Genomic DNA, 25,086 nt, shown 5'->3' on the forward strand with positions numbered 1-25,086 from the left:
GGTGCAGATGGGGCGAGACCAGCGTCCGCGGGGTCCTGGAGTCGGCGGGCTCAGACAAAGACCCAGACCCTTTCTCCAGCGGCGTGAGGGGTCCCTGGTCCAGGACTGGGGTCCAGGACTGGGGCCCAGACGGGGCGTGGGCAAAGGGCAGACCTATGGGTGGGCGGGGCCTTGAATTTGGCCCCTGTACGCCCCCTGGACGGCCCCCGCACGCCCCCTGCACGCCCCTACACGCCCCCTGCACGGCCCTGCACGCCCCCTGCACGCCCCTACACGCCCCTTGCACGGCCCTGCACGCCCCCTGCATGCCTCCCTGCGCCCCCTGCACGGCCCTGCACGCCCCCTGCATGCCTCCCTGCGCCCCCTGCACGGCCCTGCACGCCCCCTGCATGCCTCCCTGCGCCCCCTGCACGGCCCTGCACGCCTCCCTGCGCCCCCTGCACGGCCCTGCACGCCCCCTGCATGCCTCCCTGCGCCCCCTGCACGGCCCTGCACGCCTCCCTGCGCCCCCTGCACGGCCCTGCACGCCCCCTGCATGCCTCCCTGCGCCCCCTGCACGGCCCTGCACGCCCCCTGCATGCCCCCCTGCGCCCCCTGCACGGCGCACAGTCTCGGCTTCCAAGACTCCCGCAATCCCCTGCTCACTAGCGCCTCCAGTCCGGGACCTTTTTGCGACAATAAAGGTGGGGCCGTAATTTGGCCCCGCCTGAGAGGGGCGGGGGGATCGAGGACCCACCTGGAGGCTGCGGAGGCCCCACGCGGGAAGGAGCGGTGACAGTCCCGGCGGGCGGCTGCGGTCCTTGGAGTCCAGCTGACAAACAAAGTCCCCGGCTAACTATAGCCCCCACGGCGGTAACCCGACACCTCTCCTCCCAACTGCACACACGGGGCTGGGGCCGTGACTCCCATTCCCAAGGGCTGCGAGTTCCTTCTCAAGGACCCCCTTTGGCTCTGAGCAAGGCCAGGGTCAGGGAGGGAACTTGTGAGACTCAGCCTCTCCCTCAGGTGGGCCCTGACCCGACCGGACCCCGCCCCCGACCGCTAAGCCGGGAGGCCGCAGAGCTGGCCACGAAAAAGGTCGTCACTTGGGCACTCTCTGATTTGCATACAATTTGCATATGCCCCCCTTGTTGGGTCGCAGGCCCCCTCGCTCCTCATTACTCCCTCCCGCTTCCCCGTAAGTGGGGTCGGACCAGAGGGCAGAGCCCTCCGGCAGATCCTCAGGGCCGAGCCCTGCCCCTTCCCCCAGAACCTGTGGTCTGGATCTCCCAGACTCAGGTGACCCCATGTTTATAAACACTAGCCTTTCCCTGCACCTCCTCTGGGCTTGTCTATAAATAACTTGGCTCTGAGTTTTGGATGCTCAACAAGAAGTAATGGGAGAAGAGGCCATCTGAGCAAGCAGTGAGCTGAGCCTGAGCCTGGCAAGGGGGGAGGGCAGTGTCGCTCCCGTGCACAGTGGCCAGAGGACGTCGGGGTCCTGAAGGTCAGAATTTAGGAGATGCTGCCTGCTGGGGCTGGGGTAAGTGTGGGAGATCAGACTAAGCCAAAGGACTCCTCCTGCTCTATCTCATTTTATTTACCCCGTCCCCTCATCCCCTCAGACTGTCAGCCAAATAAAGAGTTTCCTCCACCTAGAACCCTGTTTTCTCCAAAAATCCTTCCTACATGTAGACCAAACAGGAAGACAAACTGCATGTTCAGGCTCGGAGGAGGGTGGGAAGGGAGGTGGAAAGAATGGCATCCCCCCAAAGCAGAGTGCTTGTTAGGAAAAGGGCTTCAAGACAAGTTCTTTTGCTCCTTCTAATGAGACTAGCCACCCCAAAGCCCTCCTAGGTTAGAAAATCAGGAGTCACTCTACTATTTACCGTTATTATGAAAACAGCATTTGTCTACATATCCTGCCTGCCCCTCTGCCTGGAGAGACATGAGTGTTTGCAGTTGCTTGAACAGAAGGCACTGTCTGGAGACAGCCTGGCCTGCTGGGACAGCCCCTGGCACACGATCTACTGGGATCACTGCCTTGTCCTCTCTCTACCAAAGCCTTGGGGAATTGCTTCTCCCATCCCAGCACCTGGGATCCAAAAAAGTGCCTCAAGAGATGGAGTCAAACCCCGTCACTGGACAGGGGTCCTGAGTGTGGCAGACAGTCCTCCAAGATAACTTGGCAAATCAGGTCTGGAGCTGGGACTGAGAACCCAGCCTCCTTAGGTACTAGACTTACTGTTATGAATCAGTGTAAGGGTTATAAATATCTTTTGGTCTTGGTGGACCTTTTTTCAGGATGGGTTGAGGCCTACCCAACCCTTACAGAAAAGGCAACAGAGGTATATAGTGTTATTGAGAGAAATCATACCTTGCTTTGGTCTTCCCCTGAGCCTCCAAAGTCATAATGGGTTGGCTTTTACAGCTGAAGTAACCCAAGGACTATCAAAACCTTGGGTATAGGCCAGGCGCGGTGGCTCACACCTGTAATTCTAGCACTCTGGGAGGCCGAGGCGGGTGGATCGCTCAAGGTCAGGAGTTCGAGACCAGCCTGAGCAAGAGCAAGACCCCGTCTCTACTAAAAATAGAAAGAAATTAGCTGACCAACTAAAAATATATATATAAAAAATTAGCTGGGCATGGTGGCACATGCCTGCAGCCCCAGCTACTCGGGAGGCTGAGGCAGTAGGATCGCTTAAGCCCAGGAGTTTGAGGTTGCTGTGAGCTAGGCTGATGCCACGGCACTCACTCTAGCACAGGCAACAAAGCGAGACTCTGTCTCAAAAAAAAAAAAAAAAAAAAACCTTGGGGAGAGACTACCGTTTACATACCACCTGGCGCCCTCAGGCATCAGGTAAGGTTGAAAGGACCAACCAAGCTCTAAAAAGAGCTTTAGCCAGACTATGTGAAGAAAACCCGAACAACCTGGGTTCAAAACCTTCCTGTTGCCTTGATGAGAATCGTGTCTCTCCCAAGGAGGCATTAAATCTTAGCCCTTTTGAAATCTTATATGCCCGACCTTTCCAAGTACAGGTCATTAGAGAATGAGACCAGTGAAGCTAGTTATCTTCTAAAACATATTATAAATTTAGGAAGGTACAACAAGCCATGTTAGACTGTGGGCAACAAGTTATATCTGGCCCTCAAGGAAGGGAAAATTACCTCCCCCATCCAACCTGGAAACTGGGTATTACTAAGACTGGAAAGACAGGGGTCCACTGACTCAGTTAGAAGCCACTGTGGACAGGCTCCCAGCAGGTTCTCTTATCCACCCCTCAGGGGTCAAACCGAAGGGGATCAAGAGCTGGGTACACATCTCAAGGATCAAACTGGTGGACACCCAGGACCCAAAGGCCAAGAAAATGTGGACACGACAGACGCACATGAGCGTGAGCCAACTGAAGAGCTAAAGCTCCTCTTTAAGAAGGTGAAATAATCAGGTCTTATGGGTAATGTCACTACCGATGTTGAAAAATCCTTACATATATTGCTTGGCTTCTCTTATACTAGCCCTTATTGGGAGCCTTATACTCGACATACTGTGCAACGAGGGCAAAATTCCGTGTCTGCAAATTTTTAAGCACTCATAACCCTACACCACGGCTTTATCCACAGTTACGTTTCTCCCCTTGTTAACAATAATCCTACTCCCTACATTTCCAGCCCCAGGCCTAAGACTGCACCCTTATTTACCCACGGCAGAGGAGGCCCTCTCATTGCCCCAAGCAGTCGAAACAGGGCAAAGAAAAATACTCCAACTGTTGGATGCATGCTAGCAGCTCCCTACGGTGGGGGCTTGTTGCCATTCCAGTCCCACCTTCTGAGCGGAATCAGCTAGAATCATGTGTAATCCTCTCATATTCCAATCGCCCTGGGTGGGCCATAAACCCAAGGGTCCGACCCATGGTCAATAAAATCCTCTTAAGTTCTCTGTGTAACAGAGCCAACCTTAACCTCCAAGGAGCCATCTTTTCTTCAGTTACACTTGTGCAACAAGTCCCCCACGTCTGATCAGCTCTGCTCACTCTGGGCTCTCTGGGGGAGACTTTCACAACCATTCACAGGCTTGCAACCACACCTGTCGTCTGTCTACCCACTGCACCAAGCCATGGTATGGGAATCTGTCAACACTGCCCCCTTTTATGCTCGTTCCCTTCCTAAGTCCAACAATATCACCACTAACTGGACTACAACAAGCTATTCAGGAACCAGTGTCTGTCCCCCACCTCCAAGTTCATGCCCCTTTAAGTGGCATAATTTTTGGTTCCAACCCCTTAATATTAACAGAAATGGCTGCAAGAAGCTAGATGATGGTAATCAGCACCACAACATAGGACAGAATTCTACAATTTCCTCCTTCAGGTCTCCTCCACTTGCCGGGGTTGACCTGTTTCTTCTCTGGAATGTACTATGCTTTAATAAACTTTGGCACTTTGCTTGCTTGCGAAGAAAAAAAAAATCCCTCCTTCAATTGGGCATTTAACAGATCCAGAATATCACCTAACACTGCTTGTCTACCCCCGTTGGCTGGAATAACTATAGCTTCTACTTATGAAGGTATAGAATGCTCTAACCAGTGCAGTAGCCACCTTGGAAAATCTTATTTTAATATATCCACAGATATGTGTCTCAATCTGAAAAATCAGACTTACTCTCTCTGTGGCTCAAATGCTTATCATGTCTCCCAGCAAATTGGACAGGAACATGCACTTTAGTAACTATAATTCCCAGTTTGACCCTTATCACTGATTCAGTCCCACTTCCCCTATCCACCTCCAATTACAGAAGCAAACGTGGGGCAGTGATGGTCTTGGCAGTCCTGGGGAGCATCACAGGAATCGGGACCAAAACCAGGGGTCTCCTGAATCCAATCTTTGCACCTCAAAGGCTCTCAATTAGTCACAGACCTGGCAGTACAAATTAACACCCTTCAGGAACAAATCACTTCCTTAGCAGAAGTTGTGTTACAAAACAGAAGAGCTATAGACCTGCTTACAGCCAACCAAAGAGGCACATGTGCCTGCTTAGGTGAAGATTGTTGTTTCTTTGTCAATCAATCTGGAAAAGTACAAACTAATTTACAAAATGTTCTCAAGAAAGCTAACAACCCTCAGGAACAAGGAAATTCTGGGGATTCAACTGGTGGAATTTTAAATCAAACGTATGGTCCTGGTTTTCTTGGTTGACTCTTCTAGGACCTCTGGCAGCCTTCCTGCTATTGCTCATTTTTGGGCCTTGCCTGTTTGACATATTGGTCAAGTTTGTCTCTTCTAGGTTGTGACAGTTCTGTTACAAGGCCATGATGATCCGTGGGTTCCAGCCTCTGCCCGCTGGGGATACTGAGCCCCTCCCAATGAATGCTTTGGACCTCCATGCCTCCACTTTCAGATCTCAGGAGTGGAATGTCTAGGGACAGGTTAGAAGAGAGACAAGAGGAGGCCTCTAGGGATGACATCCCTTTTCAGCAAGAAGCAGTTACACAAGCCTGACCATCTGTCCCTTTTCCCTGACAGAATTCAGGCCCACTTATCTCTCAGGAGGGAATGTTTGGGACAGGCGCAGGTTGGCAGTGTTAACCACAGGAAACAAAGAGGGGGGCAAAAATGAAGAGGCCAAGGAGCATTTAGAATCTAACCTGCAATGACAAGAACTTGCAGTTAGGGACTTTTCCTGGCCAAGAGCATTTGCAGAACCTAGAAGTTAATGTCCAAAGGTGACCTTTTCCCCATTAACATACATTAGCATAGTAAAAATCACACCCCCAGCACCATGACAGTGTACAACCCCTGGAAGTTACCCTATAAGGATAAAGTTGGGGAGGGCCCTTAGCTCTAAGAACTCTCCATCCTTTCCCCAGGAAAGCAATGAGCAATCTTCCACCCACCTTTTAGCATATTGTAAGGGGCACACATGGCAACAGAGGTGTGGTAAGACCCCAGGGGTGCTTCCCCTCAGGAAGCGTCCTTTCGCTTTCTATTTCTGTGCTAAAAAAGCCTGCAATAAAAGCTGCTTGTGTGGAAGGGTTAAGTGTCTGTCATCACTGGGTGGCACCTGCCCTGCTTGGTATTAAGCTAGGAGCCAAAGGACCAGGACAACATCCTTCTAAAACCAACCCTGACAAGAGATGGAGTCAAACCCAGTCACTGGACAGGGGTCCTGAGTGTGGCAGACAGGTAATTTGGTAAGTCAGGGCTGGAGCTGGGACTCAGAACTCAGCCTCGGTAGGTGAGTCTCAGTGTTCACATGAAAGGAATAAAAGGTAAGAAGATGCTCCCTGAGGCCAGGGGTGCTAAAGCCTCTCTTCCTCCCTGCTGGCTGATGGGTGGGCAGGACCGGATCCAGCAAGGAGGCAGCTGCCCCAGCCTGAATCCGCGATGCCTCAGCCCACCTTCTCTGGCTTCGGAGATTCCACTTGTTATGGGAAAAGCACTGGCCCAGGTCGGACTGGGCAGAGGCCAGTGTTCCTGAGGCTTGAGGAGATGTCCAGAAATAGACGGGGGGTGTCACATGTCTGACCAGCTGTGCAGGGGAGGCCCACGGGGTGGGGATCGACAGTGTGAAAGAGAAACCTGTCCTGCCACTCCCCTGGTGACCTACCACGGAGATCCACACCAGCGTCCCCACCCTTGACAAGGCCTAGGTAAGGAGCACACCACCCTCCTCCCGGACGCCAGGCAGGAAAAGAGTTTTTTGAGGTGAAATTGGGGGAATTAGTGGTGGAGTTTTAGGAGTCACGAGAAAAAGTCTAAGGGGAACTTTGATGGAGAGGTTTGGGGATACCTAGGGTTTGGGGCCATTGGGAAGTCTGGGATTCCTGGGGAGATTTGAGGTCCCATGCCCAGAAGGGAATGTTTGAGAGCCTGGATGAGGGGAAACTGACAAGAGAACTGCCCTGAGCAGGACAAGAGGAAGGACAGAAGGGCAGCTCCTGTGGGCTGTGCAAGGGGATTGGTCAGCGTCTCCACTTCCTCACCCCACGCCCACCCCGCCACTCTGGCCCTTACCCCACCCCCAACACTGCTCACCACAGTCAGCAACCCACCCGCTCTGCAGTGGTCTACATCGCTAGCTGTGCTCAACATTCTGGGGGTCTCACCTGTGCCTGGCCTGGGGCCAAGCCCTGGGGACACAGAATGGCTCAAACTTGGTCCCTGCCCTCAAGGAATTCATGGGCCAGAAGGGGAGACAGGCACACCAAAGGGTAGCACAGTGTGACAATGACAGTGGCAGAGGACAACATAGGGTGATGTGGGAGCCCAGAGAACCCAGGGGGCTTTCTGGAGGAGATGACCCCTGAGCTAAGCCCTGAAGAGTGGGTACCCAGGAGAAGGGTACCCAGGGGCAAGGTGTGCAGAGCCACAGGGAGGGAAGCAACGGAGCCCCGGCTGGAACTTCGTTCTGTGCTGCAGAAGCCAGGCAGGGGTGGTGGCACAAGGCTGAAGAGCTCATGGAGGGCCGGGTCACAGAGGGCCTGGAAGGCCAGAATAAGGACACTGGACTCTGTCCTAGGGGTATGTAGGGATGTTTTGTTTTGGTTTTGGTTTTTTTGCAATTTTTTTCCCCTAGATGTGTTCTCATCTCTTCCTTCGTAACTGCCATCTGTTGAGTTTTCACTCTGTATTTTGGGATATTTTTTCCAGTCAATTTTGGCACAGAGGGCTTTTAAACAGGGAAGGAACAAGATAGAAACACTGTTCTCCCTGCTCCCTGGCAGGTGGGTTAGCAGGGGTGACAGCGGGGGCAGGGAGACTGGCGAGGAGGCAGGTGCACACCTGAGCGGGGGCAAGGGCTGTGGGAATGGGGAAAGGGAAGGAGAATCCCAGGACCCCTGTCAAGCCCAGCGTTAGTTGGCAAGTGTGTGAATGTGTGGAGGGTTGAATGAATGGATACCCAGGTGACCATCATGGGTGACTGGGTGAATAATGAGGATGGCGTATCACGTGAGACTCTTGTGATGGCAAGTTAACAGAAATCATCCTGAGCTAGATGAAGCCTAATGAGGAATTTATCACGAGGATACCAGGGTATCTCACAGAGCCCGAGGGCCAGAAGCAACCAACCTCTAGGAACTGATGAGCCCCCCTCCACCTGAGCTCTGGCTTCATCCTGTCCGCTTTTCAACCCTCTCTTTCCTCTCTCCCTGGGACCTCATCCCTTCCCTGACTTCAATACACCCATAGCTCACAAATGTCTCTTCTTGTCCATTCTGCCACCTCTTGGACATCTGTACCCGGAGAGTTCACATTTTCCAAACTGAACTCACCATTTCCCCTCCCCTCCAAACCTGATCATTCACTCAATATATTTTCTGAGCACCTACGTTGTACTGGGACTACAATAATAAATATATATGCATGCACACACATGTGCATACATGTATGTACAAAACAGCTCTGGAAAAATACATTTAAAAATGACAAGGCTGGGCGCAGTGGCTCACACTGTAATTCTAGCACTCTGGGAGGCCCAGGCAGGAGGATCAGTTGAGCTCAGGAGTTTGAGAAGAGCCTGAGCAAGAGCAAGACCCTGTATCTACAAAAAATAGAAAATTTAACCAGGTGTAGTAGTGTTCCTGTAGTCCCAGCTACTTGAGACAGGAGGAGGCAGGAGGATGGCTTAAGCCCAGCAATTTGAGGTTGCAGTGAGCTATGATGATGCCACTGCACTCTAGACAGTGTGGCAGAGTGAGACTCTGTCTCAAAAAAAAAAAAAAAACGAAAGAAGACAAAAAATCAAAATAAAAACAAGGGACACAGGGCAACTTTTGGAGGTGATGAATGTGTTTATTACCTTGATTGTGGTGACGCTAACATGAGTGTATACATATTTGTAAACTCATCAAATTGCGTATGTGCAGTTTCTTGTATGCCAATTATACTTCAATGAAGCTGAAAAAAGAAAAAGGAAGAAAAACTGTGCAGGGTTGTGTTGGGAGAGGGATACCCTGGACTAATTTAAGAATGGGGGCTAGGCACGGTGTGGCTCACGCCTGTAATCCTAGCACTCTGGGAGGCCGAGGTGGGCGGATTGTTTGAGCTCAGGAGTTCGAGACCAACCTGAGCAAGAGCGAGACCCCGTCTCTACTAAAAATAGAAAGAAATTATCTGGCCAACTAAAAATATATACAGAAAAAATTAGCTGGGCATGGTGGCGCATGCCTGTAGTCCCAGCTACTCGGGAGGCTGAGGCAGTAGGATTGCTTAGAGCCCAGGAGTTTGAGGTTGCTGTGAGCTAGGCTGACGCCACGGCACTCACTCTAGCCCGGGCAAAGCAAGACTCTGTATGAAAAAAAAAAAAAAAAAAAAACAATGGGGAAAGATGATGGGAAATAAGAAAGGAGCTTCAACTTTAAAAAAAAACCTCTTTTCCACTTCTCTTCTGTGTTTCCATCTTAAAGGATGGGAACCTGACTATCATTCTTGACTCTTCCCTCTTACCTCTTTCTATCCCATCAGACACCAAGTTTAGTAAATTCTACCTCATAACTCTGGGTCCCTCCTCACTGTCCTTCCCTTAGTCAGGCCACATGTTTCACTGTCCCCAATCTGACTTCACAGTTCCCTTCCCTACCCCAAGCCTCTGATCTCTGTCTTTTCCTGCAGGGCATGTGGGAACAGAAACAGGGCAAGGAAGGATATGGTTGGTCTAGTGAGCTCTTGCTGTGTGCCAGAAAATCTCAGCGGTACACAAACATTTATTCCCACATCCCTGGGTCTTTGGGTTGGCTGTCAGTTAGCTAATGTAAACTGGACTTGGTGGGCAGCTCTGTTTCTGGCTGTCAGTCTGGCTCAGCAGGGCTCAGGCCTGTTCCTCATGTGTTCATTCTGGGGGCCAGGCTGCAGGAGCAGCTTCCAAAGAGAGGACTCTCTCTCTTGGTTTGGGCTCCAAGGACTTGGGTGCAGTGAGCTTCCTTGTAAGGTGGTCCAAGGAAATACAAGTGAAGGAGTGGCGGAGTTAGAGAAAAGAAAAAAGCCAATAAAAAGTGTGTTAATGAGCATGTAACCACTATGGTCAACTGGGGCTTAGTCCTACTGGGGACCCTCTGTGGGCCAGAGAATCTGAATTCCATCCCTCATTGGTTGAAGGTTGTCCTTGGGAACATTAAATCCCCTGCACTTTTGGGCTGCCCTGTCCTGGCAACAAGCAGGCTCCCAGAGCGATGGAGAAAGCCTCTGACACAGAAGCACGTGAGGCACTAGAAGTGGGAAGCTGGCAGCCTGCATGAGAACTATCCATGGCATGTGGACTCGAAGGTGGGCTCGGGGGATATGGATTGAGGAATCAGTGGTGTCAGGTACGCTCTCTCTCACGCTGCATCCATATATCACATCTCAGGGAAGGCTCTGATTGGCCTTGCTTGGGTCACGTGCTCACCCCCAGCCTGCACAGAGTGGGGAAAGCCCCACCTGAACCCACAGACTGGATTCTGCACAGGAGACAAGGATCTAGTTATAGCAGCTCAGGCTTCTTTGGTGGATTCCAAGAGATTACAGAGAAGAGTTCAAGCCGTGTTTTGCTGCCACATATTCTGCCCAGTTAGCATTCCATCCTGGAGTGGGTACGGGGTGTCCCATGCTTTACATCCCATTGTGGTGCCATTTTCATTTCTACATACTGTGTGCTTCCTCTGGTTAGACTGTCATTTAAATGCTACTCCTGCCACAAATCTGTTTTAGTTAGGCTCTTTTGGTTCTTTCTGTAACATGCATCACACACTGCTTCAAATTATACACTCCAAGGCCATCTCCACTTCAAAAGAGCTTAAAGAACTAGGGATGTGGATTTTGTTGTTGTTGTTCATAATTTTATCTTCAGCGACTGACAAACTACAGATGCTCAACAACAACAATAACAACAACAAAACTGTGGAATGAATGAATAAGTGTGTTTTGAGGGAAATAAGATATGAGTCTAGTTTTGGACATACTGAATTTGGTAAAAACTACTGCTAACCCCAGTGCTGGTGCCCAGAGAAGCTCAAACCTTAAATTTAAGTTGTATATTGGCAATTACAGGATCTTTGATTTGAAGACTGATAAAATTACAGACACATAGCGTCCCAGTGTCTTAGAGTCACTGAACTATCAAAACTGAGGTCCCCCCAGAGCCAGAGGGGATGACAGAGCAGGGACGCTTAACCTAAATGAGGCTGGGCACAGAGGCATAACCGCTCTGAAATTTATGCAACATTTGCATGACGGTGCATATGTTCATTTTCTGAAGGGAGGTTTCAGCTTCATCAGATTCCAAAAGATAAAGAACCACTTTTACAGTGGTTCTGTAAAAGAAAGAAAACAGAAATACCTGTGAATTTGCTTTCATATGTGTAGATTTGGGAGGATACATAAGAAAATGAGAGCACTGGTTGCCTCCAAGGAGATGAGGTTGGGGTTGGGGAACTGCTGAAAGCCTTTGACTGTATGCCTTGTGGGCCATTTAAATTTTGAATAATGAAAATGTACTGCCTTTTAGAAAGTTAAACTTTAAAAATTTAAAACAATTAAAATTTTAAAGTTATGATGGATGCTGTTCTGAAACAGATGTAAATTAAAAAGTAGGTATCATTTGTGCCCACCAGTTAAATAAAAATGTAAAAGAGGTCAATAATATTCAGCATGAGCGAAGATGTGAAGAAAAGGTTCTCGCACTCATTGCTGGTGGGAGGGAAAACTAGTACCTCTTAGACTGGCAGTTTGGCAGTGCCGGTCAAAATAAAAAATATTCATATCCTTTAAATCTCATTTTACTTCTTGAAAATCTTTCTACAGAAATATGTGCACAATTAGAAAAGAACTGATATATATGAATATTCACTGTAGTATTATATATAATATTTAAAAATTAGGAAGAAAATCTAAGTGCATATCTGTTCTGAAATGGTTAAATAAATTATAGTTTAATTATATCATGAAATATACCATGCTGCTATTATAATGAATGAGGTAGGTATCTATGTGCTGACACAGAAGGAAGTCCATGATATATCGGTTCCTGGGGAAGAAGGGTTACAGAATGCGTATGTGTAAGCATGCTTCCTTTTTCTTTTTGAAAAAAATGACAATAAAAACCAGAACGGGCTGCATACCTGAAACTATGTGTCTAAATGTACATTTAAATATTATATTATTTGGACATGCTTAGAGAAAGGTCCCAAAGGACAAGGCTGCCACAGGTCAGCGCCCCCCAGTGGCAGGTGTGGGTGTGAGAGGGGAGGGGATGTGAAGACAAAGGCGACAGCAGACTTGGACTTTGTGATTCATGCGCTTTTCCTCCCCCACAACAAGCAAACATTACGTTGTTATGGGGGAAAGAAGCAACAGTAGCAGCCATAGCGCTGACTTAGAAACTGTCTGTTCCAATCCTGACCCTGACCCAATGCCTGGACACCTCCTTGGAGCCACTTTGGCCCTCGGTGTGGCTACCCACAGGGTACAGGACACTTGTGGTTCCCTCCGCTTCCCTTGAGGAAGCCGGTGCCCCCTGTACTCTCCCCTAATGCCTCTTTCCCAGCACCCCGCGAGTGTTTTGTTTTGTTTTGAGACAGAGATCCTCTCGCCTCAGCCTCCCAAGTAGAGGAGTTTATATCTGTCCCTCCCTAGAAGCAGTCCAGGGCTTGGAAGAGGCCTCAGTCCACAGCAGGACTGCAGGGGGAGAGGGGCACCTCCGGACCCCAGGCCCTGCTCCAACACTGTCCCCGGAGTCCTACTATGGCTGCACCAGCTGACCACTCCTGGATCTGCCCCTGTGCTGGCCCCCCTCTCCTGTGAAGTGGAGCCCAGACCTTTCACCGTGGCAGTCCCTTCACGACTGGCCCAGTCCTGCAAGCTCTGCCAGACCAGATGACAGTCTTTCCCTCTCTACATCCGCAGAGTTCCTACCTCTCATACCTCTGCTGTCTCCATTCCTGCTGCTCAAAACTCCTTTCCTGCCCCAAACCCCTGTCTCCCACTCTCCCACCCTCCACTTGCTGACATTTTTTTCCTCCTATTCATCCTGCAAGACCCCGTTCACCTCCTCCAGTAAGTCTTCCATGTTCCCTCTGGTAAGAAGGGTGTTCTCTCTCTCTCTCTCTCTCTCTCTCTCTCTCTCTCTCTCTCTCTCTCTCTCTCTCTCTCTCTCTCCCTCCCTCCCCCCTGAGCCTCCGTATCTGTTTTGTGACTCTGCTGGGAATGGCGCAGACTAAGTGCCAATTAATTTTTAAGAAACTATACAGATTAACATTGCAATTTTCCAGATGAGGAAACTGAGACCCAAAAAGAGACAGCAACTGGCCCAAAGTCACCTCCAACATGCAGATGTCTGCCATGATGTCTCTGCTACTTGTGGCCATGGGCCTTATGGAAGCACTTCAGGTATGGTCATCTTCCACTGCCCCTGTCCTGGCAGGGAGCTGAGCTTCTTCCGAATTCTAGGAGGAGGAAAGAATGCCTGCTACTTCCCCTGGGGATCGCTCAGCCCTAGGGGATAGCTCCAGACACTGGTCTTGGGGAACCTGCAGCCAGTTGTTCCCAATCCTCCTCCCTGCAGGTCTGTCTGAGGCCCTTAGTGCCTTTCTCAGCAGTACAAGCCCCGCTCAGTGGAGGGGAGAGCTGGGTGGCAGGGGTCCCATTCTCCCAGGGCCCATCCTCTCAGTCCTTGCCGCTCCTGCCCCCTCAGGCCCAGAGCCACCCCATCCAACGACGAGACCTCTTCTCTCAAGAAATGCCCCTGGACATGGCCCTGGCCTCCTTTGATGACCAGTATGCTGGCTGTGCCGTGGCCATGACAGCTGCTTTACCAGATCTCAACCACACAGAGTTCCAGGCCAACAAAGTGTATGCAGATGGCTGGGCACTGGCAAGCAGCCAATGGCAGGAGCGCCGGGCCTGGGGACCAGAGTGGAGCCTCAGCCCTACACGTCTGCCCCCGCCACCCCCGGGCTTCCGCGACGAGCATGGGGTGGCCCTCCTGGCCTACACAGCCAACAGCCCCCTGCACAAGGAGTTCAACGCAGCCGTGCGTGAGGCAGGCCGGTCGCGGACCCACTATCTCCGGCACTTCTCCTTCAAGACACTCCACTTCCTGCTGACCGAGGCCCTGCAGCTGCTGAGCAGCAGCCAGCGTCTGCCCCGGTGCCGCCAGGTGTTCCGAGGGGTGCATGGCTTGCGCTTCCGGCCAGCAGGGCCCGGAGCCACTGTAAGGCTGGGGGGCTTCGCCTCTGCGTCCTTGCAGAATGTTGCAGCCCAGCATTTTGGTGAGGATACCTTCTTTGGCATCTGGACCTGCCTTGGGACCCCTATCAAGGCCTACTCCTTCTTCCCTGGAGAGGAAGAGGTGCTGATCCCCCCATTCGAGACCTTCCAGGTGATCAATGCCAGCAGACCGGCCCAGGGCCCCGCCCGCATCTACCTCCGGGCCCTGGGCAAGCGCAGCACATACAACTGCGAGTACATCAAAGGTGAGGAGGGCGCGCACGCGTCAGCACCTGTGCAGGTGGGCTTCCCCACCCACGAACGCCTCTGACAAACCCAAGCCCCCACCCCCTGTGCCCGAGGCACACACATATAAACGTCCCCAGCTGGTGAGGAGGACCCAGTCATGTCCACCAACCCCACCCTTCCATCTGAGGGGAGACATGACCTTCGGAAGGGATCTATGCCAAAGCTGGCCACTTGCCTGCTGGCAGGCTGAAGAGGGTTTCCTGACCAAGGCAAGGGCTTTTGGCCATTTGAGGGGGCAGGCAGCCCTGGTCAGATTTTTCTCCTGGCTGGAAGCTGGAGGGAATTGTTTTCCAGCCAGAGTATTGACACCTAAACCACTTTTGCCAGAAATGAGCATGAGCCCCACCCTCAGTTTCCAAGAAGAGTGCATTTATTGGATGGAATAGGAATTATGTGCTGTGGTGTGTGCTGGCCAGGGGTGGCAGGGGTAGTGAGACAGCAGCTGGGTGCTGTGCCCCTAAGGCCGAGCTCTAGCTGTGGTCAGGCAGGTGGTTCATGTGGCTTCAGTTCCCACTGTGGATGGCATCAGGAGTGTGCGTGAGTTGAGGGAAGGTGAGGAAGAGATGCAAAGAACACAAACCGGCCCCTCCATGGCTGGGACAAGGCATGGAAGAACAGGTGGGTGTGGAGAAGAGGCAAAGTCACAGGCCAAGGGAGCAGGAGTCTCCAGAACAGATCCTGGCTTTGATGGCCGGCTCCCTGCTCACGGTCAAGTCAAACCTAGTCAAGGGAGGTCCCACCATCGGGGAACAGAATTAGAGGAAAATGCACCAGTTTTTGCTAACAAGTTAGGCCTGGACCATCAGGACTCTGAGGTCCCTTCCCATCTGGAGAACTGAGGCTTGAGAATTCTTTACTGTTTCTTTCCTACAGACAAGAAGTGTAAGTCTGGGCCCTGCCATCTGGATAATTCAGGTAAGGGCTGCAGGCAGCTGTGGGACTCAGCTCAGGGATGAACCAGCTGTTCTGGGGTTGGGCCCCTCACCTGGATTTCCCTCTTATAAGGAAAACCACCTGCTTAATCAAATAGTCAACTCTCTGTCCCTGACCTGGGTAGAGTGACATCTGGTTGGTGATGCCCATCTCATATCAGCCAGGGGCAAGGCAACCCCTTGTTTATCCCAGGTTGGCTTCTGGTCTGTGCTCATGCCTGATTCATGCCTTGGACACGTGGATTGCTGCAGGGCATGGGGACTCTCTTAATCAGGCACCTGCTGGGGTTGCCAACCTCGCCCCAAGATGTATATGTGGTAGGGGTGGTGGTTAGGGGAGCAGAGACAGCTGCTCTCCAGCCTGAGTCTGCCCCTCCCTTGCAGGAGAAGGCCACTGATCAGGCCAAAAGATTCAGGCTGGTCCCCACAAGGTCCTCCCCTGTGCCCTCCTCCTTCAGCGGCAGAGCCCACTGTCTCCGTTGCTGCCCTCGGGACTCCCTTGGACCCACCTTTGAAGGTCGACTCCAGGCTTTGGGTGCTGAAGGCCTGGGCTCTAGTCCAAGCTCTGCACTAACCTTCTCTGTGACCAACTCATTCTTTCTCTGGGCCTCAGTTTCCCTATATGTCTCATAAGAAAATTGGACCAGATGATCCCCCGGTCCCTCTCATCTGTGACTCTTCTCTTCCCTTAAGTACCTCCTCTGCCAAGGCCTATGTGGGCCACCACTCCTCACAGCAGGAACAGGCCATTTCCAGGGAAGAAATGGCAGCTCCTCACCAAGCCTTGGTCTCTCCTCTCTCCTCAGGGTTCTGGGGACAGCAGGCAGGAAGGGTGCCCGGCCTCCACTTTGTTCCCACCATTCTCCCTGGCATAGCACCACTCAGTGTTCCACGCACACCATGCCACTAATCCTCACCACACTCTAGTGGTGGCGACACCGTCATCACCCTGGTCTGCAGATGACAGCACTAGGGCACAAAGGCACACAGAAGAGAAGCAAGCAGCCCTGGGCTATGCAGCTAATAAGGCGTGGAGTCCAGACAGCCTGGCTCCACAGCACACTCTGAACCACACGGCCCTCCCCAGACAGCATCTCATTTCACCTTTGCATTATATGGTACAGTATCCATACCTCATTAAATAGTAAAGTGAGACCCTGAGATGGAAATGACTTGTCCACGGTGACAAAGTGAGTTAGTGGCAGAGCCAGGACCTGAAGCCGGGTCTCTAATCTCGGGCATCTTCTTTGAGTTCTGATAAGGCAATTTCAGGCACTGGAAAAGTTTAGATTTCCGCCCAGTTCCGCCTGCAGCTCCCTTTCCGGGGTTGGGGCAGAGAAGCCAAGTTCAGCATGACCAGATCCTGCTCGGATCTCTGCTCCCTGCTCCACCTCACCCTGCAATGCCTCATTTGAGTCAACAGAAGGCGGGGTCACACTCAATGACCTCTGGAAGGGGAACTATGACTCTCATTGGTCTCCTCAACTCTGTCTACCTTCCTCCCTAAATTCTTTTTTTTTTTTTTTTTTTTTTTTGAGACAGAGTCTCACTCTGTTGTCTGGGCTAGAGTGAGTGCCGTGGCGTCAGCCTGGCTCACAGCAACCTCAAACTCCTGGGCTCAAACAATCCCTACTGCCTCAGCCTCCCGAGTAGCTGGGACTACGGGCATGCACCACCGTGCCCGGCTAATTTTTTTCTTTTTTTTTTTTTTTTTTTTTTTGAGACAGAGTCTCACTTTGTTGCCCGGGCTAGAGTGAGTGCCGTGGCATCAGCCTAGCTCACAGCAACCTCAAACTCCTGGGCTTAAGCGATCCTACTGCCTCAGCCTCCCTAGTAGCTGGGACTACAGGCATGAGCCACCATGCCTGGCTAATTTTTTTGTATATATATTTTTTAGTTGGCCAGATAATTTCTTTCTATTTTTAGTAGAGACGGGGTCTCACTCTTGCTCAGGCTGGTCTCGAACTCCTGACCTCGAGCGATCCACCCGTCTCAGCCTCCCAGAGCTAGGATTACAGGCGTGAGCCACCGCGCCCGGCCAATTTTTTTCTATATATATTTTTAGCTGTCCAGATCATTTCTTTTTATTTTTAGTAGAGATGGGGTCTCGCTCTTGCTCAGGCTGGTCTCGAACTCCTGACCTCGAGCGATCCTCCAGCCTCGGCCTCCCAGAATGCTAGGATTACAGGCATGAGCCACCACGCCCGGCCCTAAATTCTTAATTTTTTTAAAGGCAGTCAAAATTTAGCAGTGTTGCGGGGGTGGGTGTTGTATACCAACTTTAGTGACACTAACGTTAGTAAGTTCTGATAACCCACTGCCATGGGGCAGCCCCTCCCTAAATTCTTGGTCTCCATCTCTGTCAACTGTCACAGTTTGTGTATCAGTCTTTCCAGCTCACTCTCCCAGTCTCTCCATTTTGTATCTTCATGTCCTCACTGTGCTCCTAAATCAATCTCTCTCCCTCCCTTTCGCTGTCTCTGTCTCTGTCTCTCTGTCTCTCTCTTTTCCTTGCAGCCAAGGGTCAGGGCCCCCTCTCCGCAGTCTGGTCCCTGCTGCTGCTACTGCTCTGGTTCCCTGGGTGAGGGCCTTTCCAGAGAGTCCAGGCCTCCTCTGACCCATCAGACACCAAACAGCCCTGCCTGCTGCTGCCCACCCTGAGGATGCTGGCCACGTGTGTGCTTTAGGTGTCGCCAAGATCCTTCCTGCATGGAACTCTGGGACCTTCTCTGGCAGCTGCCAGATGTGCTGTAGAGAAACAGGAGAGAATTTTGGGACTGAACCTTACCCGCTGAATAGAGGTAGGGGGACTCCAGGACAGGCAGCAACTCAGAGATAGAAGGGACTTCAGCTCATTTTGGGGGTGATGGGAGAAGAAAGCACTTGGCCATGACACTTGCTGGTGTTACTTAAATGCCTCACATGTCCACCTGGAAAGTTCCTATTCACTCCTCCAGGAAGCCTTCTCAACCTCCCGCATCGGGCTGGGTTAGGGGCCCAGGCTCTATGCTCTCATGAGTCCCTAGATGCTGCCATAGACCCCAGGTCTGTATCTGTCTGCCATGTTGGACTGTGAGATTCCTGAGGGCAGAGACTGTGTCTGAGGCACAGAGGTGGTGCCAGGAAATGTGTGACAGTCAGAAAGGAACAAATACCTGGGAACGGCGGGTCCCTGCACTGCCCCGCCTTGGACACTGTCAAGCTCCAAATGCCTGTGTGCGGGAATGGGGTGGACTGTACCTAACTCCAGAGCACAGAGAGTGGGAGGGATGGAAGAGAAAGCTCTCAGCCCTCTGCCAGGGTCTCAGTCAAATCCCACTCATTTTCTTGTCAGCAAAGATATAACTTCTGCTCTAAGCCATGAGGCCTGAGGTTCCTCTCTCTAGACAGACTGACCTGGGTCCCCAACTTTCACCACCAGGGACCCCAAGGGTAAAACAGTACACCAAACGGCTGCTAGGCACACATTTACTTTATTATGAGCTGGGGCTTTGGGGCCAAATGTCTGTACAGTGTCCTGCTCTGGAAACTAGACCAAGAATCCCCTTTCCTGAGCCCCTAAGCAGAGACAGGCAAGACTACAACAGCAGCTACCTAGGGAGGCAGACAGGAAATGCGACAGTTCTGTTTCTTACATAATAATCCACACTCTCCCCAGGAAGAGCTCTAACACCCAGCATGGACATTTAAATCTGTCCTGCCAAAACTGTACTTTGATCTTGACCTTTTTAGAGTTGCTCCTCTGGAATTAGGGGAGTGGCAGGCTCTGTAATACCCTTAGTTAGGGTATGCAGACAATGAGTGCTCCCTCATGGATAGTGGAGTCAGTAGCTCTGGTCCTGAAGAGAGGGTGTTCTTAGGAGCACTGGGGAGAGACTGGCTGGCCTATCAGAGGACCAACAACCACCCAGCCTTGGCCATCCCTGTCTGGAGGTGTTGTGGCTGCAGCAGATCCCTGGACCCAGCCCCAGCCCTCACAGGGCCTGCACCAGCACCAGGAGGCTCATGACCAGGGCCATGAAGAAGAAGATGCCCAGGAAGAAACGGTCCATCACACGGGCCAGGCGCTTCCAGTCCTCGTGGCGGCGCTGGGCAGCCCGGTGGCTGCGTAAGGTGTTGGCAATGGTGGCTACATGGTGCAGTAAGGCTTCCTGGTGGCACAGACACTGTGGCTCATGGCAAGGGCCTGCTTGTGAGCCAGCCGCTCTCTCAGGAGGCTGGGGGCTAGGGGATGACTCGGGTGGCTTGTGCTGCCCACAGGACTCCCCTCTTTCCCGCACGCACAGGCCCCGGGCCAGGTGTCCCAGCAGGAGGGCCCGAGCCCAAGCTGGCACTGGGCGGGCACTGGGACCACAGTAATGTAGGTTCATGATAAGGATGGTGAGTGCCGTGGAGAATGTGACCATGGTCATAGTGGCCATGTAGTACTTCCCTGCAAGAGAGAGAGCCAGTTGGGCCCAAAACAAAACCTTGTGGGTCCTGAGCTTCCCAGCCACCTCTGCACAAATGGGAACAAGCCCACCATGAGGCACTCAGGACCCTCCAAACCCAATGGAGAAAGCAGGAAGGAGGTAGGGGCCCAGTTCTCCCCATCCCTCATTCCTACAAGTGGGTTGTCAGAAGCTATCTGCTCCCTAATTGTTGCCCTGGCTGCTGGAGATTGCACTCACACACAACCCATGAAAGTCACGCTCCCAAATAGTTATGGCCACAGTCTCACGCAAGATACTGATCCTCTCTGTACAACTGGGATAACAAGAGAATCTATCTCATAGCTTCGTGGTGATGCTTATTGAGTTAATAAATATCAAATGCTTGGGGGAGCGCCTGGCACACAGCAAGCACTCAATATGTTTTGCTTATGATCTGGGGACAGCGACGCTTCTCCATCAAGGTCTTGAGAAAAGACCAACTCCTTCCGGGCCCCAGCAGCGAGAGGTGCTATCCCCAGAAGGGGCTTTCTCCTCTCCCCTCAATCTCAAACTGGGGCCATGCTCCAGAGTACCGCCTCTCACGCACTGAAGCGGGGGCCCCTCTGCCGACGCCGGCCGTGTCCCGGCTCCCCGCCCCTGCACTGGCGGACACCCACGAGACCACCCGGGAGGGCACGGGCTCTCCCCCGCCCGGCGAGCTCACCGATTAGCGGCACGCTCTCGGCAGGCGGCATGCTCTCGGCCAGGAGCAGCTGGAACACGGTGAGCGCCAGCAGCACGGTGACGCCGAGCGACACCTTCTCGCCGGAGTCGGCGGGCAGGTGGAAGGCGAGCGGCGCGAGCAGCGAGATGAGCACGCAGGGCAGCAGCAGGTTGCACACGTAGGCGGCGGCGCGGCGGCGCAGCAGCAGCGTGAAGGTCACGTCGGGGTAGGGCTCGGAGCAGCAGCCGTAGGTGAGCACGCGCCGCCGCGCCGGCATGCCCAGCACGCGCCACTCCACGTTCTCCACGAAGTCCGCCAGGCCGGCGGCGGCGCCGCGCGGGCGCACGTCCAGCTGGTGCCCGCCGTGCGTCCACGAGCCGAACGTCAGGCCGCAGCGCTGCGCGTCGAACGGGAAGGCAGACACGTCCACGCGGCACGAGCTGCGCGTGATGGCCGGCGCGTCCCAGCGCACCGCGCCGTCGTGCCGCACCACCACGTTCGTGCTGGCCGAGGCCGGCGGCTGCGCGTCCGCCCTGCAGGCAGGCGGGGTGGAGCTCGCTGAGGCTGCAGGGGCCGGCGGAGCCGCCCCCCTGAAGGGGCTCTGTGACTAGATCCGCGCTGAGGCCACAAAGCCGCTAGGGGCAGCACTGAGGATGGAGTGTGCCCAGAGAGGGCCCTCTGCCTTTGGAGGCCTCTAAGGGGTGGCGCCTGAAGGGCCCAGAAGGGACACATATCTAGCCCAGGGCAGCGTAAAAATTCCCCTGCAGAACCTGGAGGGAGCTGTGGGCCGCATAGTGTCCTCCCTTGGGGGTCATCTGCAAAACTCGTGGAGGGGCCTCAGGGAAAGTGTGCAGACCGTGTGTTGGCTGGGAGATACAGAACTGGTCAAAGAGACATTAAAAATAAAATGCTCCAGCGGGCTAAGCCTTGGAGGAAGGAGACCGTTACGTAGGCGCTTGGGGAGCCCTGAGAGACACAGAGCTGGCCTGGAAGGGTGGAGTGTGCCATAGAGCGGCACTTGTGTCCCAGGCATCTCTCTTGCAGAGACACAGAACCGGCCCTGGACCACACAGTGGGTTCCCAAGAGACATCAGACTGGTTTGGCCTGGTGCAGCCTAAAGTGGGAGTGCCATGCAGGGGCGGTGAGCTCCTGGTATCTTAGAAGGGTCCTGGGGAAAGCTTCTAGGGCAGCATAGCAACCAGGTCAGTGGTGGGGAGGGGGGATTAGGCATATCCAGGCCTAGGGGCAACTCTGTGAGGGGCAGGAGGGAGGGCAGTACTTGTTATAGAGTACGATGTCTGGCCGCCACACAAGACTGCTGGGGATGCGGATGGCATCCAGGCCACCGTAGACATCAGGGTCCCATCGTAGGTAGGCATCTGTCCACTCCTGCCGGATCCACAGGTACAGGGTCAGTACCTGGTTCCGCTCATCCTAGTGGGGGCAGGGAGTGGGCACAGATGTGGACACATGTATTTGCATACCCTCCCATTTGCACACACTCACCTATAGGGCTCTGGTCGGCATCCACAAACCCAACTTGCCCACACAGTCCAGTTCCCACCCAGGCCTGACCTTGCTATGTGACTTCTTCTCTTCTCTGGGCCTCAGCTTCATCAGCAATTATATAATCCCTGCTTAGTGGGGATTCAGTAAAGTCAAGTGTGCAAAGTGGAGGGCACCAAGAGTTAGTACCCAATAGTAACTTTTATCATTGTTAATAATTAATATTTACACAAAAAGGGTGGTGGCTGCGGAAGGTATTGCACCCATTAAAAAAATAAACATTTACAGAAAAAGAATTGCTTGGAGGATAATCCCAGCCTCTCCTCCTTTTATTCCTTTACGCAGTTACAGGTAAACACTCCACAGCTATACCACCACCATAACGCACCATGTCGATGATCTGAGACAGCGTCACCTCCAGGGTCACATTCAGAGTTTGGTCTGTGTCTGCCACAGGTCTCAGGGCACTTGTGTAGTTGGCAAAGAGGTCACGGAACAGCTTGTGAGCCAGCCTGCCCTCAGCTCCCAAGCACTCTGGGGGATCAGGAAGAAGCGTTGTCCATCTGTGACCCTAGGTCCCCCCCTAGTCTGGGGACCTCTCCTCACACCCTCCACTCCCAAGGCTAGAGCCCTATCACCTACTCCACTGTCTCACAGCCTTCTGAATGGGTCTCCGATGTCTGCCCTCTGTCACTCTAGCTGTGGCTCCAGTTCCTCCCTGGGCTGCCTCCAGGCACAGATGAGGTAAAGGCCATAGAGTGGATTGGTACTATCTTCTGGAGCAAGGCTGACAAATTTCTTCCCCTTTCCTTTCCTTCCTGAGACCTGGATTCTGCTTGCCCTGCCGCGGATGCTAGAGGGACCCAAATAGCCCACAGGAGTGCAAACTTTCACCCAGGCATGCCTCCCCACGCCCCACTCCAGTCTCTCAAACCTGTTTCTGCTTCTCCATCTGCACTGCAGTTGGTTTTCAAAGCTTCTGATACTATGGGACACTCCCCTCTTCTGAAAACACACTCTTCCCTGGGCTTTCCTGACACACATTTTCTTCAGTCCCTGACTTAAATATTGTTCCCCAGAATCCTGTCCTTGGCTGCTCTCTCCTTTTACTTCAGCTCAAATTTTTCTCCTGAGCTCCAGACCCGTATATACTGCAATGTGCTCCTGAATTTCTTACAAACACCTTAAACTCTGTAGGTCCAAAATATGAACTCACTTCTTATACCCCTGCGCTTAGCATGTGTTCCCTATCTCAGCAAACAGCACCCCAGTGGCCTCAGCCAGAAACCTGGGAATTATCCTTCCCTTTTCCCCCTCCCTCCTCTTGCTGCAAAAACCAACCTCCAGATCTTGTCAGATAATTCAAATCCCCTAAATTTTGTTAAATATCTCTTGAATCCTCTCCAGTTTGGACCACAACAGAAGCAGGATCCCCTCTGCCCCACCCCACCCCCGTCTGTCCCCAGGCTCACCTTCCTCTACTCCACTCCACACTTCCCACAGATCAAGCTTTTAAACATGCACATCTGACCAGGCAGTGGCTCCCCAGTGGCTGCGTGATAAAGCACTGGCCTGGCCTTCAGGCCCGTCACCTGGCCCCTCTGACTTTTCCAGCCCTATCTCTGGAAGCTCCCCACTCACCGTCCCACCCCAGCCATGTCTCCTCTCCCCGTCTTTAGCACCCCTTCCTCCATACTCCCTGGATAGAGAGCTTGTTCTCAGCACAGGTGCTGAGGAGAAAGGTAGAGACCGTGCGGAGAGAGATCTGGGGAGGACAGGAATACCAGTGAGGCCAGGAGAGGCCAGGGCTGGTTTACTGAGCTTCATACCTGGAGGGAGTAGGAACAGGAGCAGAAGGCTCAGGCTGAGGTGGTGGCTCCCGGGCCCCATGGCCTGGCCACAGCAAGAGGTGGGGCTGGTCTCTGAGTGTGAGGCTTCCTGGCCAGACCTAGGGCAAAATCAGGCCCAGCTGGCAAGATGGTGTGGCCAGAACCTAAAAGTCAGAAGTAAGACTGAGATCTCTGGTGAGTCCACCCACCCTCCAAGGGAGCCCTGTAGCCCTTCCAGTTATCTGACCCTCCTATTTGTACCTGCCCTTGGGTTTCAGTACTTGGCCCTTGGCATCTGTTGTTTCTCCTCTGCTGGTCCAGGCCTCCTCTGGCCCCTGCCCTCTTACCTTTTACTGTCTCTATTTCCTTCTTTCTCTCTCTAACTATTTCTTGGACTCTCTGCCTTCCTGACTCTGGTCTTCCTCTGTCTGCCTCTTTCCAATCTCTCTCCTTTTCTCCTACTTCTATTTCATCCCACCTTTTCTCCTTCCTCCAATCCTGCACACCTGGAATCTAGGTGTGCCTGTTGCTCTCTCAGCAGAACAAGGGACAGGGATTTTATCAGCCCTGAGGGGTCTAAGGCACAGGAGGAGGGGGCCCTCTTTGCTCTTCTCATTAGCTTAATTGCCGGGTTGGGACACCTGTGCCCATGGCAACAGAACAACTGAAACTGACACCTCAGGCCTCTGGGACCTGAATTATTTAAACACTGTAAAGCAGCACCAAGGCTCAGCTCAGGCCCATCCTGGGGGGTTGGAAAGTACAGGTATGCTGGGGTCAGGATCTGTGGAAAACTAGGGCTTAAGAGTGTGAGGGCCCGGGTGTGGATGGGCAATTGTCCTCCCCCTCTGCCACTATTGCCTGAGGTCTGGGGGCTCTCCTCCCAGTGAGGGACTGAACACGTCAGGCTAGGCGCCATGTGCCAGGCAAGATCTCCCCTCCTGGTGGGAGTGGTGCTGAGCCTTGGCCCACTCCAGGTGGCCCCACAGAGCAGGAGATGCAGCCCATATCCTTTCCTCAGAGTCTCTACAGCTGTCTGATCTGAGCCTCAGTTTTTGCTCTGCCCAAACACCGTGGGCAGTATGTGGTAATAGGGAAAGCATTGACTTTAGAATGACTTTCAACTCTGTCTTAGGAGCTGTCTGACCTGGGTAAGATATTGAAACTCTGGGTTTCAGTTTTCTCCATCTGGATAATGGGATTAACAGTACTCACCT

General features: G+C 52.8%; 2 protein-coding genes and 1 non-coding gene across 3 annotated transcripts; 2 read left to right on the top strand and 1 right to left on the bottom strand.

Moving 5' to 3' along the window:
- The first annotated feature begins 6,573 nt into the window (after positions 1–6,573).
- Positions 6,574–19,244, top strand: ART1 (ADP-ribosyltransferase 1). Its single transcript, XM_045555581.1, has 5 exons — positions 6,574–6,625; positions 13,220–13,337; positions 13,642–14,422; positions 15,339–15,380; positions 17,915–19,244. Exons 2-5 carry the CDS (start codon positions 13,275–13,277, stop codon positions 17,980–17,982), a joined length of 954 nt encoding a protein of 317 aa, XP_045411537.1. The 5' UTR covers positions 6,574–6,625; positions 13,220–13,274; the 3' UTR covers positions 17,983–19,244.
- LOC123643143 lies at positions 15,505–15,639 on the top strand. The gene has a single exon (XR_006736700.1). It is a non-coding gene; the product is annotated as a small nucleolar RNA SNORA48 (small nucleolar RNA).
- On the bottom strand, positions 18,852–24,000 carry CHRNA10 (cholinergic receptor nicotinic alpha 10 subunit). The gene is made up of 5 exons (XM_045555580.1): positions 23,870–24,000; positions 22,429–22,574; positions 21,814–21,968; positions 20,534–21,066; positions 18,852–19,829 (listed from the first exon to the last, which is right to left on the bottom strand). Exons 1-5 carry the CDS (start codon positions 23,928–23,930, stop codon positions 19,372–19,374), a joined length of 1,353 nt encoding a protein of 450 aa, XP_045411536.1. The 5' UTR covers positions 23,931–24,000; the 3' UTR covers positions 18,852–19,371.
- Positions 24,001–25,086: the final 1,086 nt, after the last annotated feature.

The sequence above is a fragment of the Lemur catta genome, chromosome 7 (genome assembly GCF_020740605.2).
Source record: "Lemur catta isolate mLemCat1 chromosome 7, mLemCat1.pri, whole genome shotgun sequence".
Taxonomy (NCBI): Eukaryota; Metazoa; Chordata; class Mammalia; order Primates; family Lemuridae; genus Lemur; species Lemur catta.